Genomic DNA, 16,636 nt, shown 5'->3' on the forward strand with positions numbered 1-16,636 from the left:
GTTTTCACCTGATATTCTGAACTCAAGGTTTTTTTCTTTCTTTTTTTTTAAAGCAATCAAGCAATTGCTGTTTCCTTGGGAAACTGTTTCCTGTGGGGAAAATTTAATGCATTGCCTTTGCAGGCTGGAGCCAGTACAATCATATTCTGATGGTTTATCAAATTGATTTGGCTATAGCTCAGATTCATTTGATAGTTCAGATTCAAACACTGAGTTATTTGTATAAGAATGATTCTCTTCCATTACCAGTGTACCCACAGTCCTATAGATAGTAAATTGCCTTTTTATTCCGCCTGGGATCATGAAAGAGAGGTCTTCTAGCCATCTGTCAGTGTAGTATACACCAGAAATGTGCTCTCACTTATGGAAATGATTGACCTGTAATAACATCTTTGCTGGGAAAAATAGAAATTGTTCAAATCAAATTTGTGGCACTGGCTATAACACACTTGATTAAATGGGGCACGGAGCATGGTTTAACTCCTGCCTCTCCTGACTCAGCATCTTATTACTGGCTGCTGTCTCCCTTTCTACTTTGTATCTCAAAATCAAGAATCCTAAGCATGTTGAAACAATTCAGGATTACTAAATCTCTTCGGCACCAGCCACTGTCTCATCATGTCTCCTGTTGGTACTTTTCTGGATTTAAATTCTCAAAACCAGTCGCTACCAGAATATAGCAAGTGCTGAAATGTTAACCAAAGGGGCCTCTTAAGAAAGGAAGCCTGCCGTCATTAGACCAGCCTGAAAAACAAGGATTAAAAACACCAGCTCACGACTGCAACTTCCCCTTGTCTAGCTCACCAGCCCCAGGAAAAATGTCATCAATAAACATGCTCCCATTCACCGAGCATATTAGGGCTCACACGTCATACATTTAGTAGATGTTGACGGAGCCTCTACTATGTGTCTCATACTGTGCTAGACGTGAGGGGTGGAGGGAATTAAAAACAAATAGTACCTGCCCCAACTGATCTCTCCAGTAGAGGCAACCATAGGCTCTGCAGAAATTTCCACAGGAGGCTAGAGTAATGGAGCAGATGCCCAATAAATCTTTGCCATGTGATACAATGCTTAGTGAAGAAGAGGTGACGTGTGTGAGGAGGAAAGCTCTTACCTCATGCCTGAATGTCTGTAATAACCGCTTCACCCCCTTCCTACCTTCAATCCTTTCTCCTTACAATTTATTTAACAATGAATCAACACCTACTATGTGCCAGGTTAAAGGTTCTCAAAACTAAGCGCATCTTTCAGTAAGTCATTCTTCTGCTCAGAGAAATCTAGACTCTTATGCCTGGCTTTCAAGGCTGAGAGATCAAATTCTGTCCTGTGGTTCCTCTTATTTCTCAAAACATGGTTGCCCAGAATCACAAAATATGGTTCTGAAAAGCCCTCATTGCCATGCTTTGTGTCCTAGGCCTCTCTCCAAGCCTACCTTTAGCCAGTAATCACAATAATCCACTTCTACAAAGATATGAATGACTGATAATGTCATTTTGTTACTGCCCTAGGGATGTTTGCATTCTAAGAGTGGAAACTGTTTTTATAATGGCAATTAAAATCTAACATTAGATCTCCAGGCCACTTGAAAGGATCTTTGCCAGGAATTAGACTCTGTGCATCTGTGTCTGGTTGTGTGCATGTGGGTGTGTGTATGTGGGGGGAGCCAGAAAGCAAAAGTGGGATTATTTGTGACCAAGTCTAAAACCACACTGAACAGTATCCACTTATCTTCTCTTTGTCCATGAGAATATAAATGTCTAGTTTTTTCTTAATCTGTGGATATCTGAGAGAAACATTTTTCCACCAGCCCAAGATAAAGTCTTGATACGTTCCATGTTTGCTCACTCCAGCTAGTATCCCGTAAGCTTGAAGTAAACACTTCTACCAACACTTTTATTTCCATATCACCCAGGAGTCACTTCAGCTAAAGACTTTTGTTTTACCAAATTCTAAATGACTCTGAATCTCTCTTCTACCAACTACTCCCCTCCTTTCAACATCCACAAGCAGAAGATATGGAGCTCAGGAATCTTCCAAGATGCCATCATCTCCCAGAAGCAACCACCTAGTACAAATGACAGCAGCTCACATATTTTGTAGCTGTGATAAGGGGAAGTCTGAACTAAAAGCTTTCTCCAGAACACTGAGCAGACGGAAAGGCACTAATGCTTCCCAAGTGGGCTTCGCCATCCAACACCTAGTCACTGGCCAGCATGCAGGCCAATCCACCCAACACATCAGTCTTCTTATTCTCTTACCCACATATATCTCCTTATAAACATTGCACAAAGTTGCTCCCTCCTTGGTGCCTTTGACACTCGCAGTCACATATAATTGCCTGTTGCAGAAACACCATTTTACTGAGCTCCCTTTAAATCTAGGTTTCCTCCCTCAGTCTGCCTTGCATCCTTTAGAATTGTCCCTTTAGAATTTGCCCCTTTAGAACTGCTTTTCTACAGACTTGCTTCAACCTCTCATTTTTGTTATGATGCTGAGGCATCTCTGCTAATCAAACAACTACCCACTGAGTAGATTTCATGAACCCAGCCCCGCCTGTGCCAAATACAATGTAGAGCACAAAAGTATCCTAACAATCCCTGCTCTCAGAGCATCTGATATCTGATTGAGGAGACAAAACAAATATGCATGAAAAGTTGAACAGTATGAAGCAGTAGAAGAGATAACACAAGGTACTGAATTTTTTCTTTTCTTTTTTTGCTTTCTAGGGCCACACCTGTGGCATATGGAAGTTCCCAGGCTAGGGGTTGATTCAGAGTTGCAGCCGCCAGCCTAAACCACAGCAGCTCAGGATCTGAATCACATCTGTAATCTACACCACAGCTCACAGCAACCCCAGATCCCTAACCCAGTGAGCAAGGCCAGGGATCAAACCCACGTCCTCATGGATACTAGTAGGATTTATAACCATTGAGCCACAACGGGAACTGCAAAGTACTGAATTCTTTGTAGCTGATAGGGGTCAGAAGACATCATAGTTATTCCCCTTCTCAATCCTCAATCAGTGCCACTCCCCAGCATATCTTTGAACAAAGCAACAATTTTCTGGTGCTTACTACAGAAAAGGCACTGCTGAGAATGCAAGAAGCCCTTGGCCCTCCAGGAGAGAAAAAAAATACAAATCCAAAGAGCAAGTATATAAAGCAAAAGATAGTAAGTGAGAGAGGCAGAAAGTAAACAGACTATACTGCTGCACGCTTAATGGCTTTCAAGGAAAAATATCTCCGTCGCTGTTAAATACAATGGAGAGGATGGAATCACAGAGACTTCAATGCAAGTCTGTTTGGGTTCTCTGTTTCTGCATAAAAGCTATCCTTAAACTCAGTGGCTTAAAACAATCATTGCATTTTGCTCACAATTTTGTGTGTTAGAAGATTGGGTGTCTTGTGTCTGATCCATGTGATGCTGGCTCAGGTGACTATGTCTGAGGGATCTGTTACAAGTTTTCCCCTTCATTCATGTATCTGGTGCATCTGGGCCCCTTGGCATCTCTCTTCACACACACACACACACACACACACCCATAGCATCACATTCTTCAGGATCCTCTGTACAGAGCATAGCATTCTCAGGGCATTTGGAACATGGAAGTCTCAAAGCATTCAGAGTTCTTTTATGGGAGCTTAGGGGTGTACAGGACCAATATAAAGCTGTCAATGCTCTTAAAGGCAAGGGCCACAACTGGCATAGCCACACTTTCATCATACTCTACTATAGTCCAAAGACATCACAGTTCAGCCTGGATTCAAAAGAAGGAGAAATAGACCCTCTATGGAAGCGTCTGAAGAACTTGCAGTCATGTTTAATCAACTACAGAATAAATGAGAGAATGTGATGGCATTGCATGGCATATAAGAATTTGTTTATTTTTGGAACTCTTCATGTTATTTTTATAATTCTAAAATTAAGGAAAGGAGGCATAACTAAGAAAAAATAGGTTTCTGTTTTGTATAGCATGCTTTTAAAAATATGAAAAATGCTCATGGCTGGCAATAAATAATTGCCCTGGTTTGCATTGTTCCTGAAGAACTTTTTGTTGCTTTTCATCTCACCCCTTGGAGGGAGCCTTGAAATGTTTTAGAAAAACAAGTGATCTTTGCTCCCTTCCACATTTGATGGGAAAAAAAAGAAGAGCCCATAAGCCAGGCAAAACAAGAACTTTTGGTCACAGGGACCAGAGTGAGTATCAGAAGCAAAACTGGTCAGAGGAACAACAGCCTGAAGAGAGAAAGAAGAAAGTTGAGAGGCCCTGTAACAGAGGAAAGAAAGTGTAAGTGGAGGGCAGGCCAGGACAGCTGGATCGTTCAGCAGCAGAGAATGAAGACTCATCACAGGGACAAAAGTTCATAGGTCAGTCCTTTTATCTCCAGGGACCCCAGCTTTCAAGGATTAGAAGATAGAAGCAAGAAGCAGAAGAGAGACTTTGGAACACCAAGAACTTTTATCCCATGGTCTAAAGTCCAGATATACATGGAAGGCAAAGCCCAGTTAATTTGCTGAGGGTTTGCATACAGGATGTAAGAGAAAGAGGAGTCAAGGCTAACTCCCAAGTTTTTGCATGAACAACAGAAAAAGCTGCAGGTAGAGCACATTTGGGGAAAGACTGGGAACCCAATTTTTAAGATCTAAGGTGTCACCTGCCTATAAACATCCAAGAAGAGATTATAAGGAGGTAGTTGAATAGAAGAGTCTGGAGTTCGGGAGAGAAGAGCAGCCTAGAGATAAAAACTGGGGGGCACGGGGCATCAGCATATAAATGGTGTTTAAGTCCTAAGACTAGATGAGTTCATCTACAGGGTAAGTGAAAATGGAGAAGAGAAGGCAAGGCCCTGAGCCTGTGGGTACTCCGACAGTAGGAGGTCAGGAAAGAACCAGCAAAGAAGAAATGCCCAGAGTTAGGAGACAAATATTACTAGAAATCAAGTCACCAGGAAGAGGTAAAAATTCTATAGTTGTATGTACCTAAAAATTATCAAAAATATATAAAGCAGGAGTTCCCGTCATAGCTCAGCGGTTAGCCAACCCGACTAGCATCCATGAGGATATAAGTTCGATCCCTGGCCTCACTCAGTGGGTTGAGGATCCCATATTGCCATGAGCTGTGGTGTAGGTTGCAAACTTGGTTCAGATCCTGTGTTGCTGTGGCTGTGGTGTAGGCTGGCAGCTACAGCTCCGATTAGACCCCTAGCCTAAGACCCCTAGCCTAGGAACCTCCTCCATATGCCATGGGTGCAGCCCTAAAAAAAAAAAAAAAATATATATATATATATATATATATATAGCAAAACTTGACAGAACTGAAAGTAATAGTATACAAATTCAAAATCATAGCTGGAGATTTTAATGTACTTTTCTCAGGAGTGAGAACAAGCAAGCAAAAAAAAGCGAGCAAGCACCCTGAAGTATTTGAACAAAAGCATTGACAAATTTCATCTATATGGCATCTAATGAGGAAGGGAACTAAGTAAAACATATGTAGGTATTACATAAAGGTAATCATTAACTCTGAAAATATAGGTTTGCCTAAATATCAAGGAGGGGATTAGCAGTCCAGAGATTAGCAATGGTAGGTAATTACTACAAATCCTAGGACTTGGGGGGGCAAGTGAGGATATGGTCTTACTGGAGCACAGCAACTGGGACAACCGTTAGCTGTTAGATCCTTCAGCAGATCTGTTTGGTGACAGCTGGAGTTACAGAGAAGCTGTTGCCCCAGGTAGAGGAGGGATGAGAAATGGCCTAACTTTACCCTTCCTCCCACCCTCCAATCTGCCACCAGTGCCATTTGCTGAAGCCAACTGAAAGCTGATTGACAAGGTGGTACCTGGGGAATGGAAACTGCAGAGGTCATTTCTCCAACAATACAGAGCAGAACACAGACACAGGCAGAGAACGGATGTGAGAGAAGCTAGGCAAAAGACCAGCACATCATATCCAGTGCTTCATTTTTCATTGGAAGGGCAATGGGAAATCACCGACTAGTTATAAGCAGGAAGTCACAACCTAACTGGCATTTTTAAAGTATCACCCAGTCTGCAGTGAAAAGATTGCATTAGAGAGACAGAAAGATGCTCGATTTTATGTACCAACTTGCCTAGGCAATGGGATGCTCAGATAGCTGGGAAAACATTATTTCTGAGTGTGTCTGTGAGGGCGTTTTTAAGATATTAGCATTGGAATCAAATTGACTGAATAAAGAATGTGGGTGGGCATCTAATCAGCTGAGGTCCCTAAAAGAACCAAAAGGCAGGGGAAAGGTAAATGTGCTTCCTTTCTTCTTGAGATGGAACATCCATCTTCTCCTGGTCTTGGACATCAAAGCTCCTGGTTCTTGCATCTTCAGACTGGAATGTAAACCAGTGGCATCCCTGATTCTCATGCCTTTGATGTCTAACTGAATTACACCACCAATTTTCCTGGTTCTCCAGCTTTCAGATGGCATATCATGGGACTTCTAAGCTTCCACAATTATGTGAGCCAATTCCATAATAAATATCCTCATCTCTCTTTATATATCCTATTGGTTCTGTGTCTCTGGAGAACTGTGATACAATGGTCATAAGAAGAACAGTTAGAAGACTGTTGCCCTTCTCCCTAGGCAGAGATGAACATGACTTAAACTAAAGTTGTCACAAAGGGGTGGCCCCATTTGAAACAGATGTAAAAGCTAGGCTTGCAAGAACAAAAAACTCATGTCTGGTGGGGGTGGGAAGGAGGAGGAGTCAATGATGATTCCCTGGTTTCTATCCGGAACAACAGGGGGAAATGGAGGAGTCATATGCTGAGAAAAAGAAAAACTAAAGAAGCAACATATTCACAAGAAAGATGGGAAATTCAGTTTTGATACTTGTAAGTCATCAAAAGGGTAGGATCTGATGGACTAGGGATTATCTGGGCTTGGGGTTCAAAAGTAGGATTTGAACTGGGGTCTACACTGGGAAACCACCAGAATATGCTTGGTATCTGAAACCAAGGAAGTGGGCGAGATCCCCTGGGAAGATTGTGTACAGTCAGCAAGTGGCTAAGTTTAGAGGAACTCCACTAGATAGAGGACACCAAAAACAAAATCAAAAAGTCAAAGTCAATGTCAGAAGAAATGAAAAAGAATGCAATGTCAAGAAAGAGTGTCTTGGGAAGGAGGAACATTTTATGGGTGAAATGTAATTGAGAAAGTAAGAAGGTTAGATAGCCCTGACCTTAGTATTATTTTTCTAGGGATTGGGAAGAAATTGAGCTGGATTCAGAATGAGGAAATAGTAACATCAAGTATGGAAAACTAGTGAAAGAAGTTTGATTGGGAAAAGGAAGTGACAATGTGGCAGCAATATTAGTAGGTTTCATTGAACAATAGGAAGCATTATAAATGTTTGAACAAGAAAATGTATGTCACAATGCAAACAAGGCTGTGAGAAAATAATTTTCACTGCACTGGGAGAATTTATGGTGTAGCAGATATTCACTCACACCCCAAGTTTCATTGCTCTGAGTGTCTACTGATTGGACCTATAGGACATGCAGACATTAGAAGATTCTCCTTCACCAAGTGTATCTAAGAGTGCTGAAATGAATCCATCTCGGTCATACTTGCTAGCACCCCCAGCAGAAGCATTCATTCATGGCCAATCTGCTGGCCCCAATGGGGCTAAGCCAATACCATTTAAATCTCCTTGCTCCCACCTCTTGTTTAGAGACTCATGTCCCTGGTGTTGCTTCCAGAAAGAATGGGACTCTGAAGCTCTCCGGGGACAGAGACCTGGCTAGACTGTCCACTTACAAAGGTTTCTGTGTAGACCTGCTGGTTCACCAAGGCAGAAACTCACCCCAGCAAAGCAAGAACAATTGTCTGTGTGTGAGAGAGAGCCAGAGACAGAGACAGACAGACAGAGATTTACTAATAATAGCTTCCAGTCATCAAGTGTTGTCTGTTCACCAGGAAGTTCTCTGTGTACTTTAGAAATTTAACTCTCACAACAACCCTCTGAGGTAGGTATTATCATCCCTCCTATTTTATAGCTGAGGAAACTGACATAGGGAGAAGGAATATAACTTGACCCAAGTCACAAATCTAGTAGGTAGAGAGGCAGGATGCACATGCAGGCAAGTCCGGCCATGGATGCCATGAGTATCATCACCACTCTCTACTGCCACTTTTACTGTGTGCTTAGGGTACCTCTGTTGCCCACAAGATACCTCTTCCCCTAATGGTATGTTCTGTCTACATCTGTTCTGAAATATGAGCTTCCATCTCAGCTCATCAGAACTATTTTTATATCTGGTTTTATGGTGGAGGAAATGGTCTCAGTTCCTTGGTCCTATGTAAATTAGTGGGTATCTATTCTACAGATAGACTGTGGAAAGGGAAAGAGCTACATTAAGCCCAAAATCAGCCAGAATGCAAGTACATGAAGGATGTAGAGTGGCCTGTTACCAACGTCCTTCTACCATGAATGTAAGGACCAACGTCCCTTTACCCAAATATTGATCTACCCGAGAGGTGCTGGATGAATTGACATCTCCCTCCTCACTCATGCAAAAATATCACTACTGTGACTACTATTTTGACTATTAACAGAGCAGAAAATTGTAGGCCCATAAGTGATCAGGCCATGTTTATCTTTTCTCCTTATAGAGATATTTCAAGAACCAGGATCCACTCCCTGCCTAGCTATGGCTTAGAAAATCTTAAGAAGCTGCGGGCCAAGTCAACTTACAACTTAAAAAAGCTTCCCAGCCTGGAAAAGTTTGTTACACTCATGGAAGCCAGCCTCACCTACCCCAGCCACTGCTGTGCCTTTGCAAACTGGAGGCGGCAAATGTGAGTCTTCTCGTGTCCATCCCTAAAGCCTGTCTTGGGCAATTCTCCAATGCAGAACTTGGTCCACAACTTCCACATGCTTGTGGCAATGAAGAGAATCCACTTGCAGAGAGATCTCCCTAATCAAAGGCCTCAGACATATTCCAAATCTAAGCTTCAGTGTTTTCTTTGAAAATGGGTTCAAAGAGGGCTACCCACATGGTAGACCACCTAACCATTATTAAATGAGATAACATGAAACACCCCCAAGCATAGTGCCTGACTCGTAGCTGCCACTTAATAAATATTTGTTCCCTTTTCCCTTTGTACCAACATGGGGTTATCCTTCAAGTCCCAAACCCTGTACTCCATACATGTCTCAGGGACCATCAAAGTCAAATTTGGAGGAGAGAAGTATCAACACGTATCAGAGACTGATGCACACACCCACCCACAACACATCCCAATCACTCTAAATCTCTCTAATCCATCTTTGGAGCTTAACACCTCACAGGGAGGACAAAGATTGTGACATCTCTTTAGTTTTGCTTTCAAGGCTGGTCAGGTTCAAGGAAGCCCGGATTAAAGAGGATAATCCAAATAAAGCCAAGTCCCGGTGTAACTAGTTAAAAAGCTGAGGTTCTGAAGGGAGTGGAGAGGGAGTACTTTGGAGATTATATGTTCTAGACATTTAAAGGATCCATCGGAAATATAGTTTATTGGATATCAGGAGTTCTCATGGCATTCTCCCTCTCCTGAACACACTGATACAAGCCATACCACACAATTGTACTCAATCAGATGATTCCTTTGTTATTGATCATGTACAGCCCCAGCACTAAAACCGATTCCATGTTATTACTTCACTATTCAGTTTTTTATTTTATTATTCTATTAGTCACCATTAACATGCCAACATATCCTTTGCTCCAAAGCAAAATAAAACAAAACAACCCAACAGTGCACATCCTAAAATGTTTTCCAAGTAGTTTGGAATCCACACTCAGACCCATGTGAAAGATCTGCAGAAAAGGGGCTACTTTTCAGAAACAGCGCTTATCATTGGGAAACTATCCCGATTCAGACACTCCTCTCTGATTATGCCAAGGAACGGGGACTTTCTTCTTAATGACAAGAATTCTTAAGAGCTTGGGCTGAGGCAGAAGCCCTGCCTCTTTTATATTATAGAAAGAGATATTCCAACCAGGGCAAGAAAGCTACCAATTTCACTGCCCAAGCCCTGGAACTGAATATCCCCCAGGAGAAATCTCAGAGGATGTTAAGATCATTGAGAGAGCTATAGAGAGTGTGCTGTCTGGCCCAAGACTGACACACCATAGGAGTACAGTCGCTTACTGGTGCTCAGACAGCTCTGCTTTTACCACTCCTTGGTAGTGTAGGTGTAGCCTCAGGACCGCCTTACATGGCACTATAGCTTGAAGGCTTTCCAGTATTTCTGGGCCACTCAGCTCCCACCTCTTTCAGTCCCTACTGTAACTTACACCAGGGCTTGTCAGGTGCAGCAAAGGAGAAGCCAAGCACCTCTTCTAGGACTATATGCCAAGACGGAGTAACAAAAATCACAGTGGTGTTTACTCTTTAACAAATTCACAAACCCAAAATAATACAGTTATGCTAGTCACAAGATAATTACAGGATTCATTTTTTAATTGTGTCATTTTATGATATAGCATAGTAGATGAGGTTAGGAATAAAATGTGAGTTTATAAAGCTGTAATGATAAAACTGTTCCTCCAATCTTCATTTGAAAATAATGCCCCAAGTGTAAATGTTAGGCCCTTGTACCTGTGACATCTTGGCCAACGGCCCTCCTGGACTCTCAGCAAAAGACCTTGTCAATCACACCCCTTATCTGTCATTGAACCATTATGTCCTCATCATAGTTCTACACTCAGCTTGCATTGTTAGTTTGCCCTCGTTTTATTATTTAAACTTTCTTGTATTTAAACCTGTTCTTCCCAGTTAGATTTTAAACAGATGCACTGTGGCATACTCATTAAGTACCTACCTAGGGCCTGCCCCCAACATGAACTCAGTAAGTAACCAGTGTCCTCTGTGTTCATTGCTGATACCTGCCAAGTACGCATTGCCATGCAGTGTAATGCTTCCCACTTTTATCTCATTTCATACTCACAAAAGTAACAGTGCTATTTTTACTCCCTTCTCACAAAGGCAGAAACTGAGACTAAAAGACAGTAAATAACTTGACCAACACCAACCAAACACAGATCCAAACTCTGGTTTGTCTGTCTCCAAACCTCAGGCTCTGGGCCACTCTGCTCTGCACTTCCCAAGGATCTATTCATTGATTTATTAGGGCCCAAGCATGCCACCACTTTCCAAACTCACCCTAAACTCAATTCCCAACTCTTAATGATGCTTAGGATTTGCTGAGGTACTACAGAGGCAAGACTTCCCTCATTTCCACTTTTGTTTTTATTCTTCTCTCAGAAACACACATTGTTGACCTTTTCCCCACTCATGCCCTCGGGTCATTTCTGTTTCAGGAAAGGCAAGCATTGATATTTAAAATATGCTGATAGCAGTATGAACAATAAGCACCTTCGCAGAAGCCAAGGGAAGTGAAGGCTGTGTGTAGATGGTTAGTCAGATCGGTTTCAATGAAACAAATCACACCAGGCTACTTATTTTCTGTTCCTAGAATTGGGCTGTGGCTAATCCAGTGACAGGGTTCAGGAGTTGGGAGTCAGAGTAAGAAACACAGAAAGACTCTCTTGTCCTCCCCCGGCCTCTCTGTGCTTGCCTCACCTTTCTTATATTATCTCTGACTAAGTCAAAAGATATTTGGTGTACTTTCAATTACATATATGTTAATTCCATAACTCCTTAGTGCAACTTGTGACTGATGTGAGAAGCCCTACCAGTCTCTAACACAAAAGATGACACATTCTCGGGGTGGGGGGGTGGGGGTAGTCCCTTGGGCTAAGGGAAAACAACTTTCTGGCACATCAATTCACTTCCTGGAGGGGAGGAAGGGAGGAGAGGGTTCTCACTAACAGCCCCTTCTCAGAGAGATTGATGGGGAAAAGTTCAGTCAACATGTGCTGGCCAGCCCTCATCATTATCAAAAGGAATCTTTACCTCCTTCACAACCCAGGCCACGCTCTACTGCTTATGGAGGGTCTTTGAACAGTTTTAACACTCCCTTCCCCAACTCACTTCTGAGACTATGCTAAGGCTGGAGAGAAATGCAGTCACTTAACATGGCTGTGAGCTTGCCCCTCACGGAGGGAGGAAGGGAATGCAGTGTGTGAGTGTGTGAGTGAGTGAGTGAGTGTGTGTATTTCCATCTTAAAAAAAAAGCCCACTGTGCAATATTTGCCTTCCTTAAGCCTTTGCTTCAAAAACAGAATGATGACCCTCTGTCTCTGCAGGCACTCTCCACTTGTCTGGATAGAATATTTATCATTTGGCTTTCATTGAAATCCCTTCTGGAAGTGCCTCTATCCTTTTGACAGAGCCTCTCATACATCAGGGTTTAAAGGGAAGACTAAGATAGGAAAGTGAGCCCAAGAAGAGCCAGCTCCTCAGAGGATGAGTTACAATCTTGGAATAAATTAGGCCCCCTTGTAACCTGCCTCTGCTCTTTGGGGCACTCACTAGTGAACTACTGAATAGGAGAGAGCCAGGCTTACCATGCAGACAAATACATGCCCGACACCTGTGGTGGCCTCTGGAGAGGAAAAAAAAAATAAAGAATTAAGACCCTCAGTAACATTTCAGACATATTAGCAGACCTCTGCATAGCCTGAGTACCAAAGAGCCAAGGACAGGGCTGGCTGGTAGATAACTATAGACTCTGATCTTCTAATTTATGTAGAGAAAACAAATTCTCATTTGAGTCAGAAAGCAGTGCAGGACAGGAGTTTAGAGTAGAGGATTGGGGATATATCCTACTCAGGCATATTAAGAGAGAGCTGAATGGAGACGGGAAAGGGAGGGTGGAGTTGATAGCAGGTCTGTAAATTACTTGCACTTAACAGCAAGGCTTAGCTAGTCCTAGGCGCCTTCCTCCCCACATTCAGGTTGTGGCCAGATGGTCTCCCCAGTGGGCCATCCAACTCTAGGAATATATACAGGAGTTGTTCTGCTGATTTACAGTAAGCAACATTAACCCTTGAGTTTAGTCTCAAGGGCAGACAAACTGTTAGAAGAAAAAAAAAATCTCAGGAAGAAACCCCACTCTCTACCCTATGTAAAGACATTGATATATTTGCTGTTCTGGATCCAACATGCTGACTCTGTTTCTTTTTGTATCTTTCTAGCTCTGACCTTCATCCAATTTGCAACAAATCTATTTTAAGGCAAGAAGTTGATGTTATGACTCAGGCTAGGGGTCAGAGAGTGTCTCTGGCAGAAGATGGTGAGTCCAGTTTAGCCAAAGAATTTGACACGATGTACAGTGAATTTGACTATGACTTATGCAATGAAGTGGTTGATGTGATTTGCTCCCCTGAGCCAGATGCCTTCAATCCATGTGAAGATATCATGGGGCATGATATTCTCAGAGTCTTAATATGGTTTATTAGTATCCTTGCCACCACTGGGAACATCATAGTGCTGGTGATCCTGATCACCAGCCAATACAAACTCACAGTCCCTCGGTTCCTTATGTGTAATCTGGCCTTTGCCGATCTCTGCATTGGAATCTACCTCCTGCTCATAGCATCAGTTGATATCCATACCAAAACCCAATACCACAACTATGCCATTGACTGGCAAACTGGAGCAGGCTGTGATGCTGCCGGCTTTTTCACTGTCTTTGCTAGTGAGCTCTCAGTCTACACCCTGACAGCCATCACGCTGGAAAGATGGCATACCATCACCCATGCCATGCAGCTACAATGCAAAGTGCAGCTCCGCCATGCTGCCAGCATCATGCTGGTAGGCTGGATCTTTGCTTTCACAGTCGCCCTCTTTCCCATCTTTGGCATCAGCAGCTACATGAAGGTGAGCATCTGCCTGCCCATGGATATTGACAGCCCCTTGTCACAGCTGTACGTTGTGTCTCTCCTTGTGCTCAATGTCCTGGCCTTTGTGGTCATCTGTGGCTGCTATACTCACATCTACCTCACAGTGAGGAACCCCAACATCATGTCCTCCTCTAGTGACACCAAGATCGCCAAGCGTATGGCCATGCTCATCTTCACGGACTTCCTCTGCATGGCGCCCATCTCCTTCTTTGCCATCTCTGCCTCCCTCAAGGTGCCCCTCATCACTGTGTCCAAGTCAAAGATCCTCCTGGTTCTGTTCTACCCCATCAACTCCTGTGCCAACCCCTTCCTCTATGCCATCTTCACCAAGAACTTCCGCAGGGATGTCTTCATTCTGCTAAGCAAGTTTGGCTGCTATGAAATGCAAGCCCAGACTTATAGGACAGAAAATTTATCCACTGCCCACAACATTCATCCAAGAAATGGTCACTGCCCTCCAGCTCCCAGGATTACCAACAGTTCCAGTTACACACTTATTCCTTTAAGCCGTTTAGCCCAGAACTAAAACACAATGTGCAAATGTTTCTGAGTGTTGAATGATAATTAAAGTCTTGCCTTTGAAGACTATGCCACAGCATAGCTGACGGTTACTTGTCTATATTTTATCTAATTTAATCTTCCTGGCACACCTATAAGGGAAACAGGTCAGAAACTCTTAACACTATGTGATAGATTAGCAGGCTAAAGTGTTAATAACAACACTAACAATTAAAATAATACAAATTAAAATTTGTTTTATGCTTTTAAAGTTCAAAGTGATTTTGCTCAGATCATCTCAACTGATCCCTATAAAAGTCCTATTAAATAGGCAGGACAGGGATTGTTCTTGGAGTTTTAACAGATGAGGAAACCAAGACTCAAAGGGTTAAGAGACTTGGCTTATAAGAGGCAGAGCTAAAATTACATGTTCTGACTCCCAGAATTTCCAACAAATACAGCACAATATTCAATCACTCATTCATTTACTCAACAAATATTTATTGAGCACCTATGTGATGGCTCTATAAGGTGTCAGCTTGAGGCTGAACTACATTTCCAGAATTCCCTTTCTTAAATGTTTCCCATTAGGGTGGGCCACACAGAAGACTCTCTGGAAAATTGGAGGGCAGAAGGGAAGCTGCAGCCCTACCTTCGCTCACACACTTCGCTGTTCATCTACTGATTCGTCTCACTGCTGCAAAGCACAACTGCTCCACGGTCCCCTGGATACTCCTTCATGTTCTCTGCCTCCTGAGCCAGGTATATGTGTTTAGCTCCTTGATGAAGAACTCCAACTTTGTCAGAACACTTTTATTACCAAGATCAGAGGCAACAAGAACAGAAATGGAGCTCAGTTTGACCTTTTGGGGTTCTCTCTCATGCTCATGATCTTCCCTTTGTGACTGCCTGCGCTGTGGTCTGCAAGCTTCAGCATCAGATGTAGAGACAACATCCTTACAGAGACTAACTCCCTCAATTGTGTAAGCCGATTTCCTGTACCAAATATTTACCACATATATACATACATGCATGCATGAATGACTGGTTCTGCTTCTCATAGAACCCTGATAGAAGATACAATCTATACGGCCGGCACCTGGATTATAATATTAAGAACGTAGCAGCTTTGGAATCAGAGCTGATGTTTTGTTTTTACACCATAAGCCAGGACTCCTCCTCCCCCGCTGCTCCCCCTCCCCCAGGCTAAGTGTCTTCCTTTGTAAATGGGAGCTGGTAACTACTGGGCTTACTATAAGAATTGGAAGTAAAAATGAGTGTAAAGTGCCTAATGCTGTAACAGGGTTGGTGAATGTTAGTTTAATTTTCTCCTCCTAGATCTATGTTGGGATGAGGGCCTAGTTCTGAGCCATGATCTAGAATTTTTCTGCCACATAATATTATTCCTGATAAGCAGCTATTCTTTATATATCTATTTTCACAAATGACTGCATCAGGATAATCTGAAACATAAATACCAACCACAAAACCTCATCAAACTCTGAGTCTCCTCTGAGTGTATCCTCTTTCCCCTCCAAAGCCAGTCCTTCCTCCTCTTGCCCCATGGCAAACATTTCAAAAGTTCGTCCCAAATGCATTAACAAGGGAGTCCCTAGAGGGCTGAAAAAACTACAAGCATCTCTGCCCTTGTGACCTGGCACCATCTGGATCTACTGTGAGCATGAAGTGAAAATTAGAATAATTATTCTTAGAAACAGTCCTGAGCTGTGCTGATCAGTACAGTAGCCACTGGTCTCATACGGCTCTTGAGCACTTGAAACATGGCCAGTCTAGACTAAAACAATCCAGTAAAAGACACAATGGATTTCAAATATGTAGTGCAAAGGAAAAAGAGAATTACAATATCTCAATAATTTTGATATTGAGTATATATGGGAACATTACTTTGGACATAAACGAAAGAAACATCTAAAAATTAATTTCAGCTATTTCTTTTACATTTTTTAATGTGCCTACCAAAAAATTTAAAATTACTTAAGTAGGAGTTCATGTCATGGTCCAGCAGAAATGAATCCAACTAGGAACCACGAGGTTGCAGGTTCAATCCCTGGCCTCGCTCAGTGGGTTAAGGGTATGGCATTGCTGTGAGCGTGATGTAGGTTGCAGATGCAGCTCAGATCTGGTGTGGCTGCAGCCAGCAGTTGTAGTTCCAATTAGACCCCTAGCCTGGGAACCTCCATAGGGCGGGTGCAGCCCTAAAAAGACCAAAAATAAATAAATAAATAAATAAATAAATAAAATTTTTAAAGTAAAATAATAAAATGAAATTACTTAAGTGAATCATGTT

General features: G+C 42.5%; 1 protein-coding gene and 1 long non-coding RNA gene across 18 annotated transcripts in view; one reads left to right on the forward strand and one right to left on the reverse strand.

The window, feature by feature from the left end:
* The window catches only part of FSHR (follicle stimulating hormone receptor), a 169,190-nt gene extending 153,010 nt beyond the window's left edge, over nt 1-16,180 (forward strand). For 5 of the 9 annotated variants that reach the window (XM_085015916.1, XM_021085881.2, XM_021085882.2 and 2 more), the window contains 2 exons: nt 8,651-8,836; nt 13,123-16,180. In XM_085015916.1, the coding sequence (XP_084872042.1) occupies nt 8,651-8,836; nt 13,123-14,356 (1,420 nt within the window). In that variant the 3' untranslated portion in view covers nt 14,357-16,180. 9 annotated transcript variants of the gene reach the window in all.
* Nucleotides 1-16,636, reverse strand: part of LOC146404815 (uncharacterized) — a 779,473-nt gene that overhangs the window by 575,139 nt on the left and 187,698 nt on the right. The window lies entirely within an intron of this gene.

This window comes from Sus scrofa, chromosome 3 (genome assembly GCF_054392235.1).
Source record: "Sus scrofa isolate SSC_HxYL_T2T_F1_AM1 chromosome 3, Sscrofa_HxYL_maternal_Yorkshire_Landrace_v2.0, whole genome shotgun sequence".
Classification (NCBI taxonomy): domain Eukaryota; kingdom Metazoa; phylum Chordata; class Mammalia; order Artiodactyla; family Suidae; genus Sus; species Sus scrofa.